At 48.3% G+C, this 24,065-nt stretch overlaps 1 protein-coding gene across 1 annotated transcript in view; it reads left to right on the forward strand.

Annotated features, from left to right (window-relative positions):
* mybpc2a (myosin binding protein Ca) overlaps nucleotides 1–22,106 on the forward strand; it is a 41,796-nt gene extending 19,690 nt beyond the window's left edge. Inside the window, exons 6-27 of the mRNA XM_069708972.1 lie at nucleotides 2,913–2,969; nucleotides 3,058–3,224; nucleotides 3,332–3,464; nucleotides 5,029–5,153; nucleotides 8,796–8,901; nucleotides 9,396–9,565; nucleotides 11,197–11,362; nucleotides 12,088–12,194; nucleotides 12,301–12,330; nucleotides 12,573–12,709; nucleotides 12,897–13,056; nucleotides 13,479–13,583; nucleotides 13,785–13,973; nucleotides 14,121–14,255; nucleotides 14,831–14,998; nucleotides 15,254–15,342; nucleotides 16,247–16,442; nucleotides 17,370–17,509; nucleotides 19,046–19,205; nucleotides 20,367–20,503; nucleotides 21,484–21,670; nucleotides 21,990–22,106. Of these exons, the coding sequence (XP_069565073.1) occupies nucleotides 2,913–2,969; nucleotides 3,058–3,224; nucleotides 3,332–3,464; nucleotides 5,029–5,153; nucleotides 8,796–8,901; nucleotides 9,396–9,565; nucleotides 11,197–11,362; nucleotides 12,088–12,194; nucleotides 12,301–12,330; nucleotides 12,573–12,709; nucleotides 12,897–13,056; nucleotides 13,479–13,583; nucleotides 13,785–13,973; nucleotides 14,121–14,255; nucleotides 14,831–14,998; nucleotides 15,254–15,342; nucleotides 16,247–16,442; nucleotides 17,370–17,509; nucleotides 19,046–19,205; nucleotides 20,367–20,503; nucleotides 21,484–21,670; nucleotides 21,990–22,024 (2,899 nt within the window). The 3' untranslated portion in view covers nucleotides 22,025–22,106. The remainder of the gene's footprint in view (nucleotides 1–2,912; nucleotides 2,970–3,057; nucleotides 3,225–3,331; nucleotides 3,465–5,028; nucleotides 5,154–8,795; nucleotides 8,902–9,395; nucleotides 9,566–11,196; nucleotides 11,363–12,087; nucleotides 12,195–12,300; nucleotides 12,331–12,572; nucleotides 12,710–12,896; nucleotides 13,057–13,478; nucleotides 13,584–13,784; nucleotides 13,974–14,120; nucleotides 14,256–14,830; nucleotides 14,999–15,253; nucleotides 15,343–16,246; nucleotides 16,443–17,369; nucleotides 17,510–19,045; nucleotides 19,206–20,366; nucleotides 20,504–21,483; nucleotides 21,671–21,989) is intronic.
* The last annotated feature ends 1,959 nt before the right edge of the window (nucleotides 22,107–24,065 follow it).

A 24,065-nucleotide genomic window follows, 5' to 3' on the forward strand; every position in this document is an offset into this window, starting at 1 on the left:
CAGTCTCAACCCGTGTCTGTCTGTCTGTCCGTCCGTCCGTCCTCTCGCTTGTCTGCCATCTTTCTCCCCCCCCCTCCTCCTCCCCCCCCCCACACACACTTTTTGTTTTCCCTCTTCCCCCGGCGTGTTTCACACATCACCCGAAGGTCCCTCCAGGTTTTTTCCGTGTTCTCTCGTGCGCTCCGATTCACACGTCTTCTCACCGACGGTCTCCGAACGCGTCTATTTACGTCTCGTCTCCTGCGTCGCGTGCAGCGTGTCTACGCGAGCGTCCCGCGACTCCGCCGCTTTTCTAATTAGCTTTTTTTTCTTTTCCTTTTTTTTTTTTTTCGATCTCAGCTGTTCTCGGTCCTGAGCGCCAGCACGTACCAGCTGAAAAAAACCCTCCGACACCTTCGATGCTCCACATTTTGTAATCCCTGGGTGGGGGGGTCGGGGGGGGGGGAGAGAGGCAACGTGCAAAAAAGGCAGCGTCGTATTGCGGCACGTCCGATAGGAGCGAGGGAGCGAAGGGGGTCGGTCGCTCGGTACGCGTGATAAATGAAAAGTGAAAAGCTGGTTAAAACCCAAATATGTTGGCGGAGACGCACGAGCGTGTTGAACACTTCGTTACGTGGAGGCAAGCCGCAGCCTCCGGGAGGTGAGAGCGGAGGATCCCGCTTCATGCAGAGGACGTCTGGCAGGCGTCCCGCAGGACGCTCGCGAGTGTCCGTTCCGCCTTTTGTATCGCGACAACGTGACGCAGACACGAAGGCCAAAATAATGGACTCGACCGACGAAGTTATTGCGGGGTGGGCTCCGATTGACTCGTCTTATTTCTGCAACAGAACAGTGACGCGGAGAAATAAAGGGACGCAGTTAAAAAAAAAAAAAACAACAACAAATAGACGAATAAAAGCTGTGAAGGGCCCCCCCGCGGTGTGTCGCTTCGGTACTGCACTCATTAAAGTTTGCATTTACGCGCGTGAATATCCCTCGCGTGTTCGCCTGCGCGCATTTGGTCACGCTGCATTCGTCACGCCGAAGACGTTTCTTGGCCGTCGCCGCTCACGCTCCGACCGCGGAGCGTCTCGGCGACCTGCGATCCGTGCGACCTCTCGGTCCAGCTTTTCACATCGATGAGCTTTTGTGCAGCTTCTGGAAAAAGTGCTTTTAAACGAGTTAAAACCGCGGCGTCCCGCTTTCCATCGTTCGGCGGTCTGACGACGGTCGCTACCCCCCCCCCCCCACCACCACCACCACCACCACCTCCGCCCCCTCTTCTGCTCCCATCGCTGCGGCAGAGGGTAACGTGGATGAATGCCACCCTTGGATGAACCGTTCATCCTTAGGACGAGCGCGATCACGCCGAACGCCTTTTTGGATTTATTGGCGTTTGTCTTGCTCGCCGAGGGTGTTGAATCTGGCCCCCGCCACGCCGGGAAAACAAAACCCCACGCCGGAGGAAGCTGCCAGAGCCGCTCCCCCGGGGACGACAACAAGCACTCCATCCTGCAGACATATTTATTAGCGCATGCCGCGCTGTCACCTTGTTGAGCGCAAAGAGGGTGACTGATGACTCGGCACCACGTGATGCTTCTTTCTCCCATCACCTTATACTTGCAGGTGTGTGTGTGTGTGTGTGTGGGGGGGGGGTGGGGGTAATAAAGGGTTTTAATGCAAGGGAAACGGATGCAGTTTCACCCCCCTCCCCCTCCCCGCCGTGCGTTCTCGACATTATTCCTCATGAAACAGAAGCCCTGTTCTTATTCGAGCGATTATTATGATTCTCCGTAAACAAACTGCATTTTTGGCGGCTTTATCGTATTAAAAAAAAAAAAAAAAACCCTCCTAAAAGTCGGTACACCCGTCTCTCCCGGCGAAAAAGTGCGTATTTCAGTGGAGTCCCCAAGGGGGCGTGGCCAAATGGCTCGCTAGCGCCCCCTAAACAGACGCAAATACAAAACTCAGACAAAATTGTCATCGTGTACTGGTTAGAGCGGTTGCTCTTCTCCCAGTGAGAAGTAACTTGAGGCATGTCAGTTCAGAAAAAAAGTCATACTGCAAAAAGTGATAAAAAAAAAAAAAAAAGTCATCCAAAATATCCAAAGTATGTTGTCCAAAATATTCAAAGAAAAGTCATACTATAGCATGTCGTCCAAAAAGTGACCCAAAATTCATTTTTGAGAGTATATACTCTATGAAGATGACAGTATAGAGTGTATAGAGAGTATATACTCGATGAAGATGACAGTATAGAGTATATACTCTATACTATATAGTATAGCCAGGGCGATGCGGCTAAGTTTGATGTTTCGCCGTGACACGGGAAGTTGATAAGAAAGTTGAAACTTGCGTCAGGCACCGACTTTTCAGTTTTTGAAGATGTTAAAGCCGCCAAAAAAAAAAAAAGGCATTTCTTTTTAAAGAAGAATAACGAACGAGATCGAGAAAAAAAATTCCACCTGCATGCGGGAGTACGCGGACCTCGGCGTGCTGCACGTCGGGGATCCGGCTCGCAGCTTCTTTCCGTCGTGCCTGTTGCTTCCACGTTGCTCGTCTGCTGTGATTTATTTTGTCCGTCGCCTGAATCCAGGGCACGCTGGAGCTCATCGTCCCCAAACGCTCCATCCGCCCTCCGTTCCCACTCGTCCCTATTTTTAAGGGGTAAGCTTTTAATCGACGCGCACAAATCTTTTTATTTAATTTGTTCGTGTCTTCTTTTTTTTTTTTTTTTTTTTTTTAATGGTGTCATTGAATTTCTACGTCTATTTATAATTCTGTAAATTGCGGAATAAAAAGGGGACGCGTCACCGAATGTACTGTATGTTATTGTTTTCTCGTAATCCCATTAAACCGTGTAAATAGCACATCTTAAAAAAAAAAAAAAAAAAAACACGGCGGTAAAAATTCTGTCTCCTTTCAAACTGCAGGGGAGACGCGGGCGAGGACGCCGGCGAGCTGGACTTCAGCGCGCTGCTCAAGAAAAGGCGAGTTCCTCGTCAGTTTTTCCCCCAAATGCGTCATCGACCCCCGAACGTTTGCTGACGCTCTTGTTTTTGTCGCCGCAAACCAAAGGGCGAAGAAAAAGGAAGGGCCGAAAGAGGAAGTGGACGTGTGGGAAATCTTAAAGGCGGCCAAGCCCTGCGACTACGAGAAGATCGCCTTCGAGTACGGCATCACGGACCTCAGGGGCATGCTGAAGATGCTGAAGAAGATGAAGATGGAGTCCAAGACGAGTGACGGTGAGGAGGGGGGTGAAGGGGGGGTACTGTTAGCACTACCGGTTGGCACTCTTGTGGATTATTTTGGCTATTAAAGGCTTTTTTTTTGTTTTTGTTTTTTTTCCCAGCTTTCCTGACCAAGCTGGACTCGAGCTACTCCGTGGAGAAGGGCAAGAAGATGCAGCTGACCGTGGAGGTGGCCGACCCCGACGCCGTCGTCACGTGGCTCAAAAACGGACAGGAAATCAAACCGTCGACCAAGTGAGCGTGAAATGCGTCGGCGTGGTGGAGAGGGCGACGTAGCAGTCGCAAGCGAGAAGGGCGATTCCAAAAAAAAACAACCAAAAAACAGTGCAGAGAAACAGAATTTTGCGTACTTTTTTACAACGCCGTCCACGCCGCTGAGATCGTCCTGTAAAGAGTTAACTTATCTCCACCGGTAAGACGTATGTTCCTTTTCAGCCTCTTTACCCTGCTGAGTTTTATCCGGCGTCGGTGTCGCTCTCCTCTTTGCTCTCTCGTCCTTCAAAGGCTTCTTTTGGTGTTTTATTGAAGAGGGTGCAGCTGTTACCAGTGCTTTTTTTTTTTTTTTTTCAATGGCTCACACCATCTGCTATTTCAAGAATCTTCATGTCGTTAATGGAAAGTGAGGCAGCCCTCTTCTGGTATTTTTTTTTGTTTGATTCGGGGAGGCGGGGCTTTAATCTGGTCGTCCCTGGAGGTCTTTCCAGGCCGCGACCGTTGAGAACAGAAAAAATAAGGATGTTTCAGGTTGCAGGCTGCAACCCGCCGGGATGCGGATATTCCCGGTTCAATCCTCGTCGTCTGTACTTTTTTTTTTTTTTTTACAAGCAGACGAGATGTTAATATTCAGTATCTTACCACTTTCTTAAAACTGGGCACATATAATGAGTTTAATTTAGTTTTGTCCTTTTTTTTTTTTTTTTTTACTGAGAATGCCTGTTTCTTTTTTTTCTCCCCCAAAAAAATTCAAGACAAAAAAAATAAAAATAAAACGTGAATAGATTTCGTTTACGAGCCGTTATCGCGACAAACTTTGGGCCTTTTTAGTGCCTCTTCAGATGATTATTTTATCGTGTCGTGCTGTTTGTGCAATTTGTTTAAAACTTGTGGAGCCGGAGCAGCAGTTTGAAAACGACTGTGGGTGTGCGGAGCTTAAAAAAGAAAAAAAAAAGGGTGAAGCGCAGGTTTTAGACAACGAGGCCCGCGAACAAACGCGCAGCAGCTTCATTTACAGAAACCAGATTCGCAGCGAGCGCTATTTTCATCCTGAACACCGTGTTTCGCTCCCACACAAGCAAGCCCGACCGGTCGGTTGACCGCTCACCCAGTAATCAAATTACGCTTAATACCGACGGACCTTGAAGTTGTCCGATTTGTGATCGTAACCATGGAAATCTTCCGCCGTCGCTGCCTCCCGTTGTGTGCTCGCGACGCCGCCGCCGCCGCGGCCCCTTTAATGTCTGTCACCTTGTTTCCTCCCTGCAGCCGCGAATGCGTTACGAGTGTGGGAGCTGAAAACTGAAGTGCTCTGAAGGTCTCCACGAGAAAAACAATAAATAAATAAATAAAAGAAAACAGAACAGAACAGAACAGAAAATAAATAAATAAAGTGCAGAGTCGTTGTCTCGGTCTGTAACTGTGAGTCACTGCGATGTCTTCGAGCCGTGTGGTTTAAACTGGATTTGCTGAGAGCAGTTATTCATTATTCTCCCTCTCTCTGTCTTTGTTTGCCTCCCCCCCCCCCCACCCCCACCCCCCCCCACCAACACCGCCACCACCACCACCTTCCCCGTGCGTCCAGGTACGTGATGGAGAGCGTGGGCAACAAGCGCACCCTCACTATCAACAAGTGCAACCTGTCGGATGACGCGGTGTACGAGTGCGTGGTCGGGGAGGAGAAGTGCTTCACGGAGGTTTTGGTCAAAGGTAAATGAGTCACTGTCTTCGGAGGAATCCTGCTTTCAGGAAGGATTTGTTTTTTTTATTTTGCCTTGTTCTTTTTTTTTTCTCCTCGCTTCAGCCGACGCTGCGATCCGAGCGTCGGGAGGCAGCGTCTGTCTGTCGACTGTTTATTTCCAACGCTTTCGTGCCACGCGGTCGCATTTTGAACGGCTACGTGGCGAATGAAATTCGTACGCTTTTGTTTATTGCCACGCGTCGTTGCCGTCGTGTGCCGACGCGCTGACACATTTTGTTTAGAGTTTGACGGACGCGCGTGTTTTGGAAGGATGACCTCGGCGCTTGTTCGACTGTTCCATCAAATTTGGGCGTTCAGATTTGAAAGAAGCTCAAGTATTTCTTTGTGTCGTGGAGTTATTAGTGGTTTAATGGGAAACGTGGTAAACAGGATATTTAAATAACACGATACTGTTGTCATTTTAAAATTAAAAATACACATTTTTGATCAAGGGAATTTTAGAAACTCTTTCAATATCGGCGTTAGCACCTTTTTAGAACAATTGTCGTGGTTTCCCGTCTTGGTCAGAAAAATGGCACCATGTTTTTCTGTTGTGAAATTTTGGCTTTTTAGCCAGTGAAAGTCCGGCTTAGAGCAACTTAGATGGGAAACCCTGATTACTGATGACTGATATGATGTGATGTGATTTTATTTACAGCCATGTCATTTTAGATTGAACAGGGCCCATCACACTAAGTGCTTCATGTCTGTCACGTGTCCTCAGTGTATGTTTTAATAGATTTAACTGGGTCTCCTGCTTCTATATTAATCCCCTGCTTTCCTCAGTGCGCTCGCTGCTGCCCGTCCTGCTTTCACGTTATCGGAGGCTGAAGCTCTCCAGCTCAGACACCTCCGTCCCCGCAGCTCCGGGCGTGTCTGCGCTCGCGTTAACCGGCGTTCGTGAAGACAAAAAAAAAAATATCGTTCATGTGTTTTCAAACAGCTACATCAGGAGCTTTTGCCGCTGACGGCCGGTCAAAACTAGCAGTCACAGACCTAAAATAAAATAAATAAATGAAGAAACATAAAGTGCTCGGGCTTCGGCTGTGTTGTGGGATGAAGCGGATCTCGGGCGAATGTTGTTCCACAAATTAAACACGCGTAAAGGTTTGTGAAATGAGAAACTAGTTGTAGATGCATGTGAACATTTGCACGCTGACAAAGGTTAGTTAATATTACAGGATTTATTAAAAATGACTCCTGGAGACGCGCTCAGACGAGAAACATTTTCGGCTCGAGTTAAAACGGGTCAGATACTCGTCCCAAACGACGGTAGAGATGTGAACTGGAATTTGTCTCGCCAACACATCGTTGTACGAGAACGGATTCGTTTCCACGGATTCCCTGAACAACAGGTATGGTAGTTTTGAGCGCCCGTCGTCGTCACGGTAACAACGTGGCTAAAGCTGTCGCAGTTTGGTTCGGGCCGAGGCCACGAAACTACTTGGATGGGTCAAGGAGAAGATCAATGCTTCGCGGTTGAAATAAGTACGTCAGTTACGTAACGTACGTCAAATACATTATCTTAGTTCAAATAAATCGTTGTTGACATTTGGCCTCACTGGAAACAAACAGCGGTCCTGTGTTTGATCCATCCATCTCATCCCTGCTTTGTTTCCTGACACTGTTTTTGTCTTCATAACCAAGACTTCCTCCATGGTGCCCGTCATAATTACTACGACCACTAGAGGTCACTTTAAATGTAAATACAGGTCATTTTAACACCCTTCGACAATCAGGGCAAGCAGCCAACCAGCTGGCACAAACCCTTGTTTTCCTTCTTTTTTTTTTTACGCAGTCTAACTTCATTTTTCTCCGATCTTTGTAGGTTTTTGAAGTCACGATAAATTCTTAAAGCCGAGTGATAAGTGCGTTGTTTTCGCTCAAATTGAAACGTCATGCCAAAAAAGCCAATTTTTGCTCAGTAGCAGATTACATTGAGATCCGTTGAGATTACACACAGTTGTGCCTGCAGTGCATTAAATCGAAACACGCTCAGATAAACAGGGAGTTACTCCGTATAAAACACCACACGTATGGGATCACGTCATCAAGTCGTGCATTTCATTTTGTGTGGTGATATTTCACGGTCAGAGTTAAACGCCAGCCCCCCCACCCCCTGAACGCCAACCGGGCTTCTTCAGTGCCAAACTTTTCCAGCTGTGTCTCCTGAGGGAAGTTGCATTTTTTATTTTTATTTAAAAAAAAAAAAATGTGAACGACTCATTTCACAAAACTTTTATGGAGGCGCGCAGTCAAACTGTACACGTGTGTGAGGTTCAGAGAGTCTGTGAACCGAGACGTCCGGAGGGGGGACTGGATGCTGACGATGACAAATAGCCGAGGCTCGCGGAGCATCAAGCATCACACCATGCGGTTGCACAATGTGACTCTTGAGCACCTCGGGGAGACTCGAGGTTCCTCCCGCCTCTGCGAGACGGGCGCGTCTGGTGGCTGCGATAAGGACTTCAGGAGCATATCGCGCTGTTATTCAAATCTGAATCTACCTCCCGTCCACTGAGGAGGACGGAGTACTAAAATACCTGAAGCACAGACGTGCGTTTACCGTCAAATAAAACAGTGAAGTTGGAGCTCATAGAGATGAAATCAATAAATTGTATGGAAATATTTATCAAACAAAGAAATTGCTGCTTTGATTCTGAATAATTTTGATATCCAGCAAGCTGTGTTTTATTTTTAATATCAGACAAAACTGCGTTCAACCAAACTGCTGTACCTCTATTTGTTTATTTATTGGAATTGAATTATAGCTGATATTAAAATATATCCAGCACACTCAGCTGCTCTTTCAGTAAACTACACTTAACTGTGTTTGACTTAGATGATAAAAACAGACCATGTTTTAGTGGAGATCACGCGATAGCCGTCTGCTGTTCCGTTTTCGTGAACGCAATATCTCAAGAACGCTTTGAGGACATTTGGTCAAACTTGGCAAAAACATTCACTTGATACCGAGGATGAACTCGTAAGAGTTTGGTGGTCAAAGGTCAAAGTCACAGTGACCTCACGTCCCCCTTAATTTGTCTGTCCCGTTCCTGTGAACGCAATACGTCAAGAACACCTTGAGGCAATTCGTTCAAATTTGGCAAAACCAATCACTTAGTACCAAAGATGACCTGATAAGACTTTAGTGTTTTAAGGTCAAAGGTCAAGGTCGCTGTCACCTCACATTAACCAATGCCTGTGGACACAATTTTTCAGGAACGCCTTGAGGGAATTTTTGCAAATGAACTGTTTAGATTTTGGAGGTCAAGGGTCAAGGTCACTGTGCATTCAATAACTACACGGGTTCAGACAGATATAAATCTAAACCACGACTCCAGTGGTTAGCGGAGGCATACAACCTCTAGGCGGTAATTCTAGTTTGTTGTAGTTTGGCACGTATAAAAGCATTACTCACTCTACTAAAGAGCTGCGAGCTTCCAGACGTGTTTCTTTTATCCTCCTCTCATGTTCCTGGTCGGTGTTACTCTGGTGATTTAGGTACGTGCGGCCGATTTCCATCACACACTCGCACGGGTGTTTAATGACTCAGTGCCCCTCCGCTGTCTTAAAGGAGGTTCGACTCAAAGCCATCCGTTTGTCCTCAGAGCCTCCGGTCACCATCACCAAGCTGCTGGATGACGTTCACACCGTGGTGGGAGAGAAGGTGGAGTTTGAGGTGGAAGTGTCTGAGGAAGGAGCCAACGTCAAATGGTGAGCTAATGCGCCCTTCGGTGTCCTCTCTTATATGATATGAAAGTCATCGTCATCCCTGTATGACTGAACAAACGGTCCCCGGAGACAGTAGGTTCGGAGGCCATGGAAAACAACAGCAGAGAGTGTCGAGTGTGAGTACGCACTTTCTATGAGCAGGACTCGGTGGACTTAATACATAATCCAGACTAGATTATATGATAGTAAACATCTTTTTTTTCTTTTTTTTTTGCTTGTTGAAAATTTCTGCAGCGATACGACGGGTAACTTTTCACAGGAAATTTTTCTCTGAGCTGTTCTTTAAATTATTACACAATTCCCGAAGTGTATTTGAAGAAGTGCTCACCTCCTGCACCATTTTAAACTGTGCCAAAAGCTTTGTGATCCCTGAAGGCTCCAGCCATGTAGAACATTGCCAACATGTCAATCAGTGGCCCTTCTTCCCTTCCCGGTGCTATAATGTGCGTGTCTGTGTGTGTGTGTTTTCTCCACAGGATGAAAGACGGCGTTGAGCTGAACAGAGAAATGGCAGGTTCAAAGTACAGGTTTAAAAAGGACGGGAAGAGGCACATTTTGATCATAAATGAAGCTACTACGGAGGATATCGGGATGTACTACGCGTTCACCAGCGGCGGGGAGTCGAAGGCGGAACTGGAGGTGGAAGGTACTCGGTCCTACTTTATCCTCCAGTGTTTACCGTCTGAGCTAACCAGGTTTAAAACACACACACACACACACACACAAAACTGGCAACACAAAAAGCCAGAAAGCGATACATCATTTAAAATACACGTTAAACTATAAATGCTTGAAGCAGTGTGTTAAAATGGAATCGGCTGTTTTAAACTTGATTATTTCAGACACGACTCCTCACTTAGCAACTTAAAGAAAATTGAATCAGCGCATGTTGATGTTTTCCATTCTGACAAGCATGCAAAGCCATAAATTAGTCATTACTCATGTCATAATTGATACTACTTCATTAAACCCTTGTATCAGCAGTTCATCACACTATTCGTCATACTAATTTTCTCGTACACCTCCAAAATTGGTATCGGGCTCCAGATATCGAGGCCGTCTTGAACACTCGCCAGCCAGACGAGTCTCCCAAATTGATTAGAGTGTGAGAGAAAGGCCGTCCTTCCTCCTCAGCTGAAGGATGGGGATGCAGAGAACAAAGTAGACGTAAGTTACTGTGAATCAGGTGGCTGATAAAACATCAAGATGGCTAAATAGACGGCTCGCGATGTAGCGGCACCTCATTATTGCAGCATCCCACAGTGGTGCTGACATCTATAGGTTCATCATTTCCTCAATTATTTTCCCGAGATAGATGAATGCATGACCTTCTTTGCCATTAGTGTGTGAAGCGGTAATCCCTTCATTATTCATAATAGTAAACGTTTAAAAGGCTGAAGCTACATGCATTTGTATTATTTTTTTGGAAATGAGCTTTTTTGGTTTATTGTGGAAAGTTAGATGAGAAGATCTTTAATACTCTGGTGTCTGAGAATGAAGCGACAGCCGAACAGCTCGCTGGACTGGATGCTTGGCCAAGAAATATATTCCAGCACATAATGTTCTGTTTGTTTGTTCGATCTAACCGAGCGCCGGCTGGTCGATTCGTAACCATTTTGATGAGCTAATAACTCTCCGCCGGTTTCTGCTACGATGAGACTGACATCAGTCATCTTTCACTGTGCTTATAGTCTGGAAACCCCGTTCGTATGAAGGCTTGTTCAGCCTCTGAGTGGTGGACCAATCAGTGATCAGTGGGCGTGGCCAAAAGCGATTAAGCTGATGTCAAGCGCTATGCTTTCAAATGGCGTTTCAACAATGGCGGTCGGTGGTAGAGCGAGATGAAGCGAAACAACCGGCCGTCGCAACGCTGGCAAACATGGAGGGACTGAACCCGCAGTCATTTATTGGCAAATCGTATTCTTGATGAAAGGATGCGCCAGTAGTTTTAAAATTAACGCAAGGTCGACATCGAGTAGGATGCAACGAGGGGAAACAATCCCTGATTGGAGCGTGGCCAGATGATGAATGTAGGTCTGGAAACACCAGACAAAGCAGATTTCTCAAAATGTTAAACTCTTACTTAAAGTCAAGAATTACAAGGAAGGTGACAGAATTCAACTTAGATTTCAATATTGTTTTTTGTCAAACACCGAGAATATTTGTGATTTTACTCATCGCCGCGCGACACGGGGCAAAACGGTCCGCGTCGTGCGCCTCAACAAACGTCCGCAACGCTCGGACATTCGATCGACCCACGTTGTGTTGTGGCTGCAGAGAAGGAGCTGGAGGTTCTGCAGAGCATCGCCGACCTGACGGTGAAGTCGGCAGAACAGGCCGTGTTCAAGTGCGAAGTGTCCGACGAAAAGGTGACGGGGAAGTGGTTCAAGGACGGCGTGGAAGTCCAGGCCGGCGACCGCATCAAGATGACTCACATCGGAAGGTATTCAATCACAGCGATCTGCAGCCATTGGGAGAGAAAGCTATTGTTTCAAGCGCTGCATCGCACACCACCGTGTACCGCTACACACATTTAAACACCTGCGCGCGCACACGCATACGCACACACACACACAGACACACACACACACACACACACACACACACACACACACACACACACACACACACACACACACACACACACACACACACACACACACACACACACACACAACATCACAAGGCTGTGACAATAAGCACTGTCTGCCACATGGCTTGGCAAACTATCACCACAGGGCTTTCTTAGTCGTTTGACCCATTTTATTTTAGAAGGCGTCAATCTGTGAAGCTCTAACCTCTAAACACACACACACACAAACACACTCACGCACACACACACTCACGCGCACACACACACACACACACACACACACACACACACACACACACACACACACACACACACACACACACACACACACACCCTCACGCACGGCCTCTGCGCCCCGAGGGTCTGGGGTTTCTCTCAGTAATCCCTCCATCAGAGAGCCTATGGCAGGAGATGTGCAGAGGCGACAGCGGTCGCACAAGGTGAAAGCCATTTAGTATGTTTCTCACTCGGCGATGTTGCCTCACGGAGTACGTTGCCAGGGCAACCGTCCTTTGCATAATTGCGGGTCATAACGAGTGTTGTCTCCTTGGTAACATCTGGTAACGTGTCCCCAGGACCCACAAGCTGACGATTGATGATGTGAAGGCCTCAGACGCTGGAGATTATACCTTTGTCCCCGACGGCTACGCACTTTCTCTCTCCGCAAAACTCAACTTCCTGGGTGAGAACGACGGGCGAAGTCAAAATATGAGGATTCTTCTGAATATAGACTTAAGCGCGTCGACATTTTTAATTAATAAGGCTGATTTGGATATTTTTCTCCTCAGAGATCAAGATTGAATACGTTCCCCGACAAGGTGAGTGGTGTTGTCTGTGAATATTCTTTTAATCGTTGTCTTGGTCTACAGTTCAGGACACCTACAGCCAATAGGGTGAAGGTTATTTCATTATTACTTTAAAATAATGTCGCAGAATTCAACGTAGCCTACGATTTATAGTTGATCTATTTTAAAAGGATTTATAAAACATACTGAAGCGGTAAAAGATGCCCCAGCTTGCTGACAAATGACCAAACCTCCTCCACGCCTCCTGATTAAAGATCCTCCCAAGATCCACCTGGACACCGGCTCCGGCAACAAGAACGTCATCACGGTGGTGGCGGGAAACAAACTCCGCCTGGACGTGGAGATCACCGGCGAGCCGGCGCCCACCGCCTGCTGGATGAGAGAAGACAATGTGAGCGAGGATCCGCGTCGTTCACCTCGTAAACACACTCACACACACACTTCTGCATCCGCGCGTCGGTCCGAGCACCCGGCCGCTGGTCACCGCGGCAACAAAGGGAGGGCGGATGAGACGTGGACCGGAGTGGGAGGTTGAATCGGCTGTCGTCGGCGTCCTCCTCAGCGGTGTCTTTTTACAGGTGTTGGCTGAGGCCGAGGGACGGGTCCGCGTGGAGACCAGGAAGACCCTGAGCACCTTCGTAATAGACGGGGCGCAGAAGCAGGACGAGGGCCACTACTCCATCACCGTGACGAACCCCGCCGGAGAGGACAAGGCCAAGCTGTTCATCAGGGTCGTGGGTCGGTGGCTTTTTCTCTCGTTTTGTACCTTTTTCCTTTCAGCTCTCGCTCCCGTTCAGTTCGTTTTATATTTCTGGCCGGCTGAGAGATATTTAGACTTTGAACTGAGATTTACCTCGAAATAACGTAGATTCTCCGCCGTCGGTCTTTTAAAAACCTATAAAGTCTGGATTTGAGTTGCATAGCGGTGCTTTTGCATGTGTAAACATGCTACAGGACTGTGACTGTGTTAGTTTTTTTTTTTTAAGGCACTGGATTTTGCATTCTGCGGTGACTTTGCAGATCACATCTGTTTCTATCTTACACCCTTAAAAAAAAAAAAAAAAAAAGCACTTCCTCACACCCAATGCCAGCGCTCATTTCTCTCTCCGTTTCATCTTTCCCCACGCTTTCCATTTTCCAACCGTAACCTGCCTCTCCAGATGTGCCCAACCCTCCCGGGAACGTCAAGTGCACATCGGTTGGCGACGACTGCGGCACGATCACGTGGGACCCTCCTGCTTTCGACGGCGGAGTTCCCATTAAAGGTACCCCGCGAAAAAACGCCCGCGTCCAATGTTCACATCTGATGTCTGGCCTCCTCCCAGGAGGGAACAGCAGTTTAGAATCCACTCTGTTTATTATGGCGCCGTGTGCTTGTTTTTATTTTTTTTTAACTCTTTTTCCAAAGAGAGATTTTTTTATTTTTTTTAACGACTCGGGCCGTATGTCGCTGCTGCTCTCTGCAGGGTATCTGATGGAGAGGAAGAAGGTCGGCTCGGACAGATGGACCAAGCTGAACTTCGACGTTTACGAGTCCACCACGTACGAGGCCAAGAAGATGATCGAGGGCGTCCTCTACGAGATGAGGGTGTTCGCCGTCAACGGCATCGGCATCTCCCAGCCCAGCGCCAACTCCCCGCCCTTCATGCCCATCGGTGCGTTTGCCGCTCGCCGTCAGCCCGAACGGTTCATCAGCGCCGGCTTTTCACGCCGATGCTCGTTTTGAGGCGGCGTAACCCGCCAACCCGATTGCAAACCGGGTATTGACGCATTAATTCGCTGCCGTCTCTCTCTCTCTCCAGCCCCCACCAGCGAGCCCATTCGGCTCACCGTGGACGATGTGACGGACTCCACCTGCGCGCTCAAGTGGCGTCCCCCGGAGAGGATCGGAGCGGGCGGCGTCGACGGCTACATCATCGAGTACTGCAAAGAAGGAAGTAAATACGTGCGGCACGAGCGCGACACGTGGTTTTGCGACGAATGGTATCGGTTCGATCCGCCGATCAGAGGGCGAGTTGAGCCACCCCTTGTTTCTCGGCAGCCGTACGCAGAATTGGTCACGTGACCACACATTTAAGTTCAGAAAACCTTTTTCTTTTTACCGCATGAAGTGATTATTATTTTTTTTTTTTCCCATGTTCAAAGAGTCATGAGTCTATTTTCAGAACAATAACAGACAAGTCTGAATAGTTGTACAATTGTACGGTTTGTTTGTCAGACTTGTAAAAGGAGACTTTGGGAGTTCAGCGAGTTTGCGAGGCGATGGTTTTTCTAGCCCTCTGGAAGAAAAAAAAAACACGAGCCAAAAAGTGCCAGAAATGGATTAAAGTATTGACCTTTAGAGCAAACATTTTATTTTACTTATCACAGTGGTGAAAGCACTGCTGGAATTAATGATGGCTCAGCATGCACCAAAAAAAGGAATTAATGCACCTGTAACTTTTGTAATCTCTCATTTATAGTCTTTTAATCAGGTGAACAATATTCATACCTGGTCCGACTCGCCCCTCAGGTGACCAGTGGGTGCAGGCCAATGAGCAGCCAGTCGGGAAGAACCAGTACCGGGTGAAGGAGCTCCCGGTGGGGGAGAAGATGCTGTTCAGAGTGGTGGCCGTCAACATCGCCGGGCGCAGCCCCCCCACCACGCTCGGCCAGGCCGTCACCATCAGAGAGATCATGGGTCGGTGTTGGAAAATACGTAATAAATCAGGAAGGAAAACACCTCGTTATCAAGCTCACCATTTAGTCTTTTAGAATAAAGCTCATAGATCCTTTCTCAACCACCAACTGTATCTCGAGGACTCACACAGACAGAAAACACAACATCCAAAAAAAAAAAAGCTGTGCCTGCTGTACATTTTAGAAATCTCTACGCCCCCACAGCCACCCACAGTTTCTCAAATCCGTCTCCGTGTCTCCTGTGTCCACCGTCCAGAAAATCCAAAGATCCGCCTGCCTCGCCATCTGAGAACCAAACTCATCACGCAGGTGGGCGAGAAGGTGAACATGGTCATCCCCTTCCAGGTTGGTCCAAGTCTGGCTCTCCTCTTCTTGTTGTTGTTGTTGGATTTTTACACGCAGAAGTTTCAGATTATATATATAAACCAAGAACGCTCAGACTGTGAAGCATTCAAAATTACATTTTTTTTTTTGGTTTGTTTGGAAAACGGACCAAAAAAGAAGGAGAGTGAATCCTGAAGTGTTTTTTTTTGTTTTTTTGTTTTTTTAAATCGCAACTGGGCTGAAAAAAAAGACTCAGAGAGATTTCACACACTGTAAACAACAGTGGATATCCAGCTTTAATTCTGTGTCTGAAAAACAAATCCAAATGCATTGTGCTTGTGTGTTTTGAATGGTGCAAAGAACCAAGAACCAAACCCCCCACCCCCAAAAAAAGCTAAAAAATATGTTTATTTTAACAAAACTAAAAAGGAGCTTAACCTGCGTGAAAATGTAAACAATCCAAACGAGGTGGAAACCAAAGGAGCCCACGAACTACCACCTTATATAGAGGAGCCGGACCAGGTGAGCTGAATTTCCATGACGACCTGACTCCGCCCACCAGACTCCTGCAGGGAGCGTCTGTGTTTCGATTTCTTTGGGTTTTCAGCACCAGTTACGCTTTTGTTACACTTTGTTTCCTGTTTCTAACAGTGCATGAAGGTATTGTGTATTACCGCACTTTTTTTTTTCACAAAATAAGTGTCTCAAAAATGTAAATAATTTGAGTTTCGACTTAATGCCGAAGAAAACAAATATCCCTGAGCTCAGACCAGTGTCAGGACCGCAGCATTAAAAATCAACATTCACGTGACCCTTGATAATCAAAAGACTTGATTCACCAGTGAAAAACTGCATTTTCTCACAAGTTCCTTGAACGGATCGTTGAAATATTCCCGCTGATTCCTCTCCCTCGCTCCGACTGCAGGGTAAACCTCGTCCCATCGTGACCTGGCTCAGAGACGACGTCCCCCTGGAGGACAAAACGGTGGGTTTCCGCACCAGCGAGGTGGACACCATCCTCTTCATCCGCTCGGCGGAGAGGATCCACTCCGGGAAGTACACGCTGTCCGTCCGGATCGAGAACATGTTGGACAGCGCCGACGTTGACATCCAGGTCGTAGGTCGGTCCCCCGTCGTCTCCACGGCGACACGCCTCTCAGCTTGCATGTTCTCTCGTTAAGATTATAACGCAAGGTGCACCGTTAATATGGAGGATGATGACTCGAGCTCAGATCAGAGTATTTTTTTTTTTTTTAAATTTGATGATAATTCCTCAATTCATTCTCCCGGGGGGGGGCAGGGGGGGAGGGGGGGGAGATCTGAGACTCCAAGCAGCAAATCATCAAAGTGCCGGTTTAATCCTGCCTTCCTGCAGCCGCCAGCTCAATCCTCAATTTACTCCTCGTCTCCCTGGGTCAGGGTTCTGGGTGGATTATTTCGGAGCTCCGCTGAGATTATTTTCTCGTAGACTCCGATTAGGTTTCGTTTTTTTTTTTTTTGTTAAAGGACGGGGGTGGGAGGGGAGGAGGAGAGGGGGGGAGGGGGGTTTACTCTGTCACTTCCCTTCCGCTGAGAAGGTTGAGCTAACGAGAAGGCTGTGATCGGGCCCTCCTTCCTCCTTCGGTTGATCTGTCACCGACGGTACAGGAAGGATTACAGGGGCGGAAAACAGCAGCGGAGGAGGAGGAGGAGGAGGAGGAAGAGGAGGAGGAGAGAGCGAAGAGCAAAGATTAATCCGCCGCTGCGTCGTACGGTGTTTCCGGAGTGCGCTGCGGGCCACACACACGAGGATCGATGACGAACGCACTTTCTTTGGCAGTTCTGTGCCAGTAATGTTTTTCTTGTCTCGTAATGTGTGCAGCTATCGGGCTCGCCTCCTTGATCTTCTGCCTGCCGCTCCGCTAATCTGTCAATCTTTCTAATCTGCCTAATCTGTCAAATCTCGAACCGGCTCAACCAGCTAACTGCATGCAATTTTCTTTCGAGACCGTGCAGCGGAATTAAACGCCGTCTCATCAGCTGTGTCTCGACTCCATGTCTGGTCTCAGAGAAGCCCGGTCCTCCCATCGCCGTGACGGTGACGGACGTGTGGGGCTTCAACGCCGCGCTGGAGTGGAAGCCGCCCAAAGACGACGGCAACTGCGACATCATCGGCTACACCGTTCAGAAGGCCGACCGGAAGACGAAGGTACGCCACGAGGGAAGCGGTGCACAGCTGTCAGGCGAGATCATCCGTAGCCACGTCGTACACTGTATCAAGGAAGTGGACGTAGCTTCCTGGTTGCGATACCGCCGGCTGCCACTAGAGGTCGGCTCCAATAAGCCTTTGGGCTTCTCGTAAAAGTCAATAAAATGCCTCCGCCAGTTATCTCGGTGTTGTTAGCTAAAGTCGCTCCTTCTTATTAGTTTTCTGGAGGTCCATCTGAAAATAATCCCTCATTCATTAGAAAAGAAGATTCAAAAAGACCTGTTTTTGGGGGCGTGTCTGTTTGATTGACAGGCCTGTGGTGCAGTCAGGTTACAGCTATCGGTGGGCGGGGCGTAGTATCGTCAAGGTTTCCAATCAGATCCACTGCTGGCTCCCCCCCCCCCCCCCGAGCTCATCCAAATATGGTCACTTCCTGCTCCGAACCAGCAAAGATGGCGACGGACAGAATCTGAACCGGAGGCTTCGTAACGTTCACAAACCGACGCGGTGACGTCACCGCTGGTTGATGGTTGATGACATCAACCATGTTTTTTGAGCAACAGTGTCTGCGACGAGTATGACGTCGTTACGGTGTGATTCAGTGGAAGTTAGGCTGCTTGTGATGAACAGTAATCCCAGACTGACTCCGTGATGTTGGGATCGGGGCCGCCGACGGGGCGCTCCGCCTGCTGCAGCTCCGAGGACACTTCTTAATGACTCTGCCTGTGTGTTCGGGCTCGTTATCTCGTGCTGCCGAATGATGAACGTGGGATGATCAGACAAACCCTTGATTTTATTGCGTGCGGGGCGGGGGGGAAGGGAGGGGGGGGAGGAATCGGGACACGGAAAGAAAAAAAAAAGGCCTAAAACGCAGCACGGCATGCGTCAACCCGCGAAAAAGTGTAACGTTAACGTGTACCAACAACACAGTCCAGCTGAGGGCAGTTTTTATGTTGCGGGTGAGAAAAGGAGTCTGTTTTTTTTCCACCTATGGTGTCAAATCCTAAATGCCTCCTCACGACCTTTCAGGCCGGGTGTCTGTTCGGATTATCTGTTGATCGAGGCCTGCAACTTTTTTCATTTAGCAAAAGAGCAAATACAGTCCAGGTTACCGACGGTGCATTTCATAAACCCGCCCTGCTGGAGGACACTGCACTGCCCGGTCCAATTACACAGCATCTATTATTGAATTCAGGCAGATATTTTACAAATTGAATATTTCATTTTGAATATTTCATTTGAAATTGGCTACAAGTGATGTGGCTTATTAATAACGGTAGAGGAAATGACGATAGGTAGCATGAGAGGATGATAAAACCCGAAAGATCCCGCAAAGATCCCGCAAAGAGCCCAGATCCCTTCAAGCCTCGTCGCGCCGTCACGGTCATTACGTCGAACGAATCGATAGGTGGACTCGGAGGAACGGGGATGTCGGGTGGTGGGGGGGGGGGGAATCGGAGATTCTCCAGTTTAGATAGATCTCAACCTCCGGCCGTAAGCCTCTCCTCTTCCTCCCCTTTTTGTCTCTCGTATCAGGAGTGGTTCACGGTCTTCGAGCACAACCGCAGGCCCAACTGCACTGTGTCCGACCTGGTCATGGGCAACGAGTATTCCTTCCGAGTGTACAGCGAAAACATCTGCGGCCTCAGCGACGAGCCCGGCGTCAGCAAGAACACCGCCGCCATCCCCAAAACAGGTAATGAAATCAGAAAAACATATAAGGGAGCATTATGGGATGTAATGGGTACAATACTGAAAAATGAAAAATAAAAGAGAGTTGTATCAAGGATGGTGATTAAAACTGCACATGCAAAAAAAAAAAAAAAAGAATTTGACTTTTAATTACTTGAACATAATTTAGAGGAATATTAATTCGCTCTGATTGTGCGTAACACAAATATTCCTTGACAGAGTGTTAAACAGCGTTTAGTACCTGCCGCAGATTATGAAAGCAAACCAGGCTGGGATATAAACACCTGCCACCAGCCAAATGCTGCTACTGTTTTTTGTTTTTTTTGTGTTGTTGCATTTGCTTACTTCACCAGAAAACATTTGGCAGCCGACCAGCCGATCTCTTTGTGTTCCAAGCAATAGTCTGGTGTGTAAAAACTGGGAGGATTTGTTGATCGCAGCGCCCACCTGACACCGCAGGACAAAACAAAAGTCCGTTTCCTGGCGCGATAATTCGAAGGGCAGCCCGCTAATCGAAAAATAATTTGCTGGTGTAGCGGGATGTGGGCTGGATATGAAAACAGTCCCAAAGCAGCGGAGAGCAATTACAGTGTAATTAAGCATTTCCTGTTTTATACATCGTTTTGTGCAGATTTGACTTTTACAGTTCGGCTCGATCGTGCCAAATTATTTTGTGGTGTGATTTAAATTGAGAGCGTAGGCTGTGAATAAAAAATAGATAGGGTGTGAAAAGAGAAGCCAATGCGAAAGTGCCTTGAAATGCAATACTACTAGAAGCCACTAGGGGCCGCCTCAAAAATATCTCTTGCCCCGACAAACTCCCATTCAAAAACGGTCAACTTTTCCTTCTGCCTTAGATATTAGGCCTCAGAGAGAGCTCTGTTTAAGGCCTGAGGAACAGTCAGCTTTCCCAGTATAGGCGGCTGTAAACAGTGGACTGGGGTTCGGATAGCTCCCCCCCCCCTGCTGCACCCTCTTTTTTAAATATGAGGCTAAAAAATAAAAGGTGGATGGACAAAATGTTTGCCGCCCAACCGATACACGTCCATTGAAATTCAAACACATCACTAATCTTTTCTCCAGTACGTCATCCATTCACAGAAACTTTTTCCGATATCTGACCTTCATTTAAATGTCCTAATATTGACTTCTCCTCCCCGTCCAGGTTTGGACTACGACCCGGCCCCCTTCAAGGAGATGGACACGCACCGCTCCCCCAAATTCACAGCTCCCCTGGTGGACAGAAGCGTTGTTGCAGGTTACACCACGGCCATCAGCTGCGCCGTCCGCGGCAACCCCAAGGTATTTCCATCTTTCACATAAAAGGGTGAAAGGGTGTGTGCCGGCGGAACGAGCAAACATTTTTATGCTTTTGATTGGAGTTCATTTCCAATTGAAGCAATTTTTTTCCACTCTGTTTTCAAGATTTTAAAAAAGACTCCATATATTGACCTGATATTTGGTGGAAAGTTGGTCCACGGGTGAAGAAACAAGCTATTATTTTTTTGGTGCAGATCCGGTTATAAAAGATGTCTTTTTATTCTAAACACTGATGAAATGACTCTTTTTTTTTTTCTTCCTAAAATGAAGCGCGCATTTTTTTCATCAATGTGCAATTTGATGCTGATTCGAATGCAGAATCCAGATTGAAGTATATCAAAATAATACAAATATCAGTCCACATTAGAACATTATTATAGAAGATATTTTTAAAGTGTGCTTTCTAGTCTATAAATACAATATAAGAACGGGGTAAAATGAGGTTAAAGTAACAGTAAAGTGAGGATGATGAAATCTGCTGCACACTAAAGAAGCCACTGTGAGCAGAGACTGTCATGTAGCATAAAAACTGGTTGAAAACACAGAAGGAGTCCTGCACACACGTTTACCTGCGTTGGCCCCTGATAGCTGCGCTGCGAGGGTTCGCCTCAGATTTCATGCTTTGTGTTTTGTTTTTTTCTTCCAGAGTGAGCGTACAAGTTTGGAGTGTCAAACAGAGAGTGGAGAACAGTCAGGGAGGGTTTTGATGCCTTTGCAGCAGGAATGTATTTTTATGTCTGAAGCTAGAACAAGAGGTGGAGCAGGAAGTTCTTTGAACACACTTTTTTTCATGCCACCGAATCGGCAAAGATTTGTCAAGCCGAAAAATGTTGACCTAATTCCCCCCCCCCCCCGCCTCCCCCACCCCGCTCTCTGTTTACACGCTCCCTCCTCCCTTTGCATCCCGCCTATTTTTTTTTTTTTTTTTTTTTTTTTTTGCCTCCGACTCCCTTGTCCCTCAGCCGAAGATCATCTGGATGAAGAACAACATGATCATCGGCGAGGACCCCAAGTTCCTGATGCAGAACAACCAGGGCGTGCTGACTCTGAACATCCGCCGGCCCAGCCTGTTCGACGGGGGCCGCTACTCCTGCCGGGCCGTCAACGACCTCGGCCAGGACGAGGTGGAGTGCAAGCTGGAGGTTCGAGGTACGTCGCCCCGAACTTCACTTTCACTTCCCGTGATCTACCCGCCCCCCCCTCCTCCACTCCCTCCCATCGGCTCGAGGTCCCGTCCTCGACAAAGCTCGGCGAAAAGACAAATCTCCATCTCCACTCGTTTTTTTTTTCCTGAGCTCCCGCTGCGAAACGTCGCTTGAAATGGATCCCGCCCCTAAATAATAATCACCTTGCTGTATTTGTCGGTTAAAACTTTTCCGACTGCAGTTTCTTTTTCAAACAGGGCGGGGGGGGAGGGGGGGGATGAGCCTCTCGGGCTGATCTGAGTTTTTCTCTTTTCCCTCCACAGTCATGCAGGAGAAAGGAGGGGAGGCGAAGAAGTGAGCGACGGCACGAAACGGCAGACGAAAGAGTCGAACGGGAGTAGTAATGGATTATGTGTAACGGGATAGTCATGAATAAATATGATTAGAATAGACCCCCCCTCCCCCCCCACACACACACCCCTCCCCTCTACATATGCCCGCCTTTCACCGCTGCCATTTATGCCGTAAATTCGTCCAGCAAGCTGCCACCTGTGACCACACACACAGATGGTTGCCCTTCTTATCTGTGAAGTGGACCTGTCACTTCAACACACTTATAAAAAAAAACCAGCCTTTTCATCCATTACGGCTCCCTGTGTTGTCTGTTTGTTGTTGTTGTTGTCGTTGTTGTCGACCCGGACGTTTTTATAGGTCCCCGGGTAAGAATTTACGATCGCCATGCCGAAACCACCGCAGTGTGACCGACCGACCGCACACCTCTGCTTCCTCGGTTTTGGCGGTGCGAGTGTGACGGGGTGAGCGAGGAGGAGGGGAAGGTGGTGGTGGGGGTGGTGGCGGGGGGGTGGTCCCATTCTCGGCCCAAGCAACGGTTCAATGGAGGGATCAATATTCAGCCAGGCGTGGACGACATCATGGAGCAAGCAGGATTAAAGAGGTTCTTATATACACAGAGACGCTCCATCCGTCACACACACACACACACACACACACACACACACACACACACACACACACACACACACACACACACACACACACACACACACACACACACACACACACACACACACACACACACACACACACACACACACACAGAGCACACGCTCCGCCTCATGCTACACTGCTGCCGCCGTGACCTATAGTGGTGGGCCTTTTACCGATAACATGACTTACACTCGTGCACATGCAAAACACACACACACACACACACACACACACACACTCCAAATCAGGGTCTCATTAGCATCGCACACTAGAGACTAATTAATGCACCCATCAACACTGCCCTAATTAGCTCTCCCACGTCATTACTGAGCAAACGAATTACTGCTAATTTACACACCCGCAAAACAAACACAGCATCGTCTCTGCTGGGAGAGGCCGCCTCGCCGCGGCTCGCCTCGCCGCGGCTCGCGCACCAAATTAAAGCCTCGCCGACGCGGCGGCAGACCAGACTGCCGTCCCAAGTGGCCCCTTCCTCCCCTTTCCTCCCTCCCCCTTCCTCGAGCTCGACCGTCCGACCGAAGGAGATCGGGAAAAGAGATGGAGTGAAAGCAGAAGTTGTGTCGGCCTGTAGAACGAACACACACACACACACACACACACACACACACACACACACACACACACACACACACACACACACACACACACACACACACGCGCGGACCCATCCTTGTTCCTCCCGAGTCCACTTATCCCGACTCAGACCTGTCCCACCAGCGACCGGAGGTCCTGGGTCTCGCGTCTCTCCAGCAGAGGGGGTCAGAGCACAGGGACAAAGACCACCGCTGACCGGCGGCGGCGGCGGCCCGCGGTGTGAACGCTGAGCGGCACCTCGCGCCTTAAAACCCGACTCAGCAGACGTCCTCCTTTTCCAGCGTTGGAGTTGGAGATGAGCCGTGAGTCGGGCGAGGGCGGGAAATCCTCCAGATACCTGAAAGTAGGCCACCACCGGTTGCACGGCGGACCCGCAGTGCAGCACAACGCTTCCACTTCGAACCCTGTCGAGCTGCAAATGACTCTGCGTGCGTGCGTGCGTGTGTGTGTGTGTGTGTGTGTGTGTGTGTGTGTGTGTGTGTGTGTGTGTGTGTGTGTGTGTGTGTGTGTGTGTGTGTGTGTGTGTTGATATAATCTTATCGTCAGTTAACCCGAGACACAGCGTGGCGCGTTCACTCCGCTGATTGACACATGAAAGGCGCCGCGTGCTACTTTGGCACGCAAGTTTTCAAAAAAAATTAAAAAAAATAAAACAGGTTCTTCTTCTTCTTAAAAAAAAAAGCCTGTGTGTAACCTCGACGCTCCACCCGAGCTTCACCTCCCTCCCCCCTCTCACTCCGCGCTCCCCGAAAAAGTGATGCTCAGTCGCTCAGGCA

Source organism: Brachyistius frenatus, unplaced genomic scaffold, assembly GCF_029030835.1.
Source record: "Brachyistius frenatus isolate BFR_SWC_R1_liver_20210118 unplaced genomic scaffold, ASM2903083v1 Contig_80, whole genome shotgun sequence".
Classification (NCBI taxonomy): domain Eukaryota; kingdom Metazoa; phylum Chordata; class Actinopteri; family Embiotocidae; genus Brachyistius; species Brachyistius frenatus.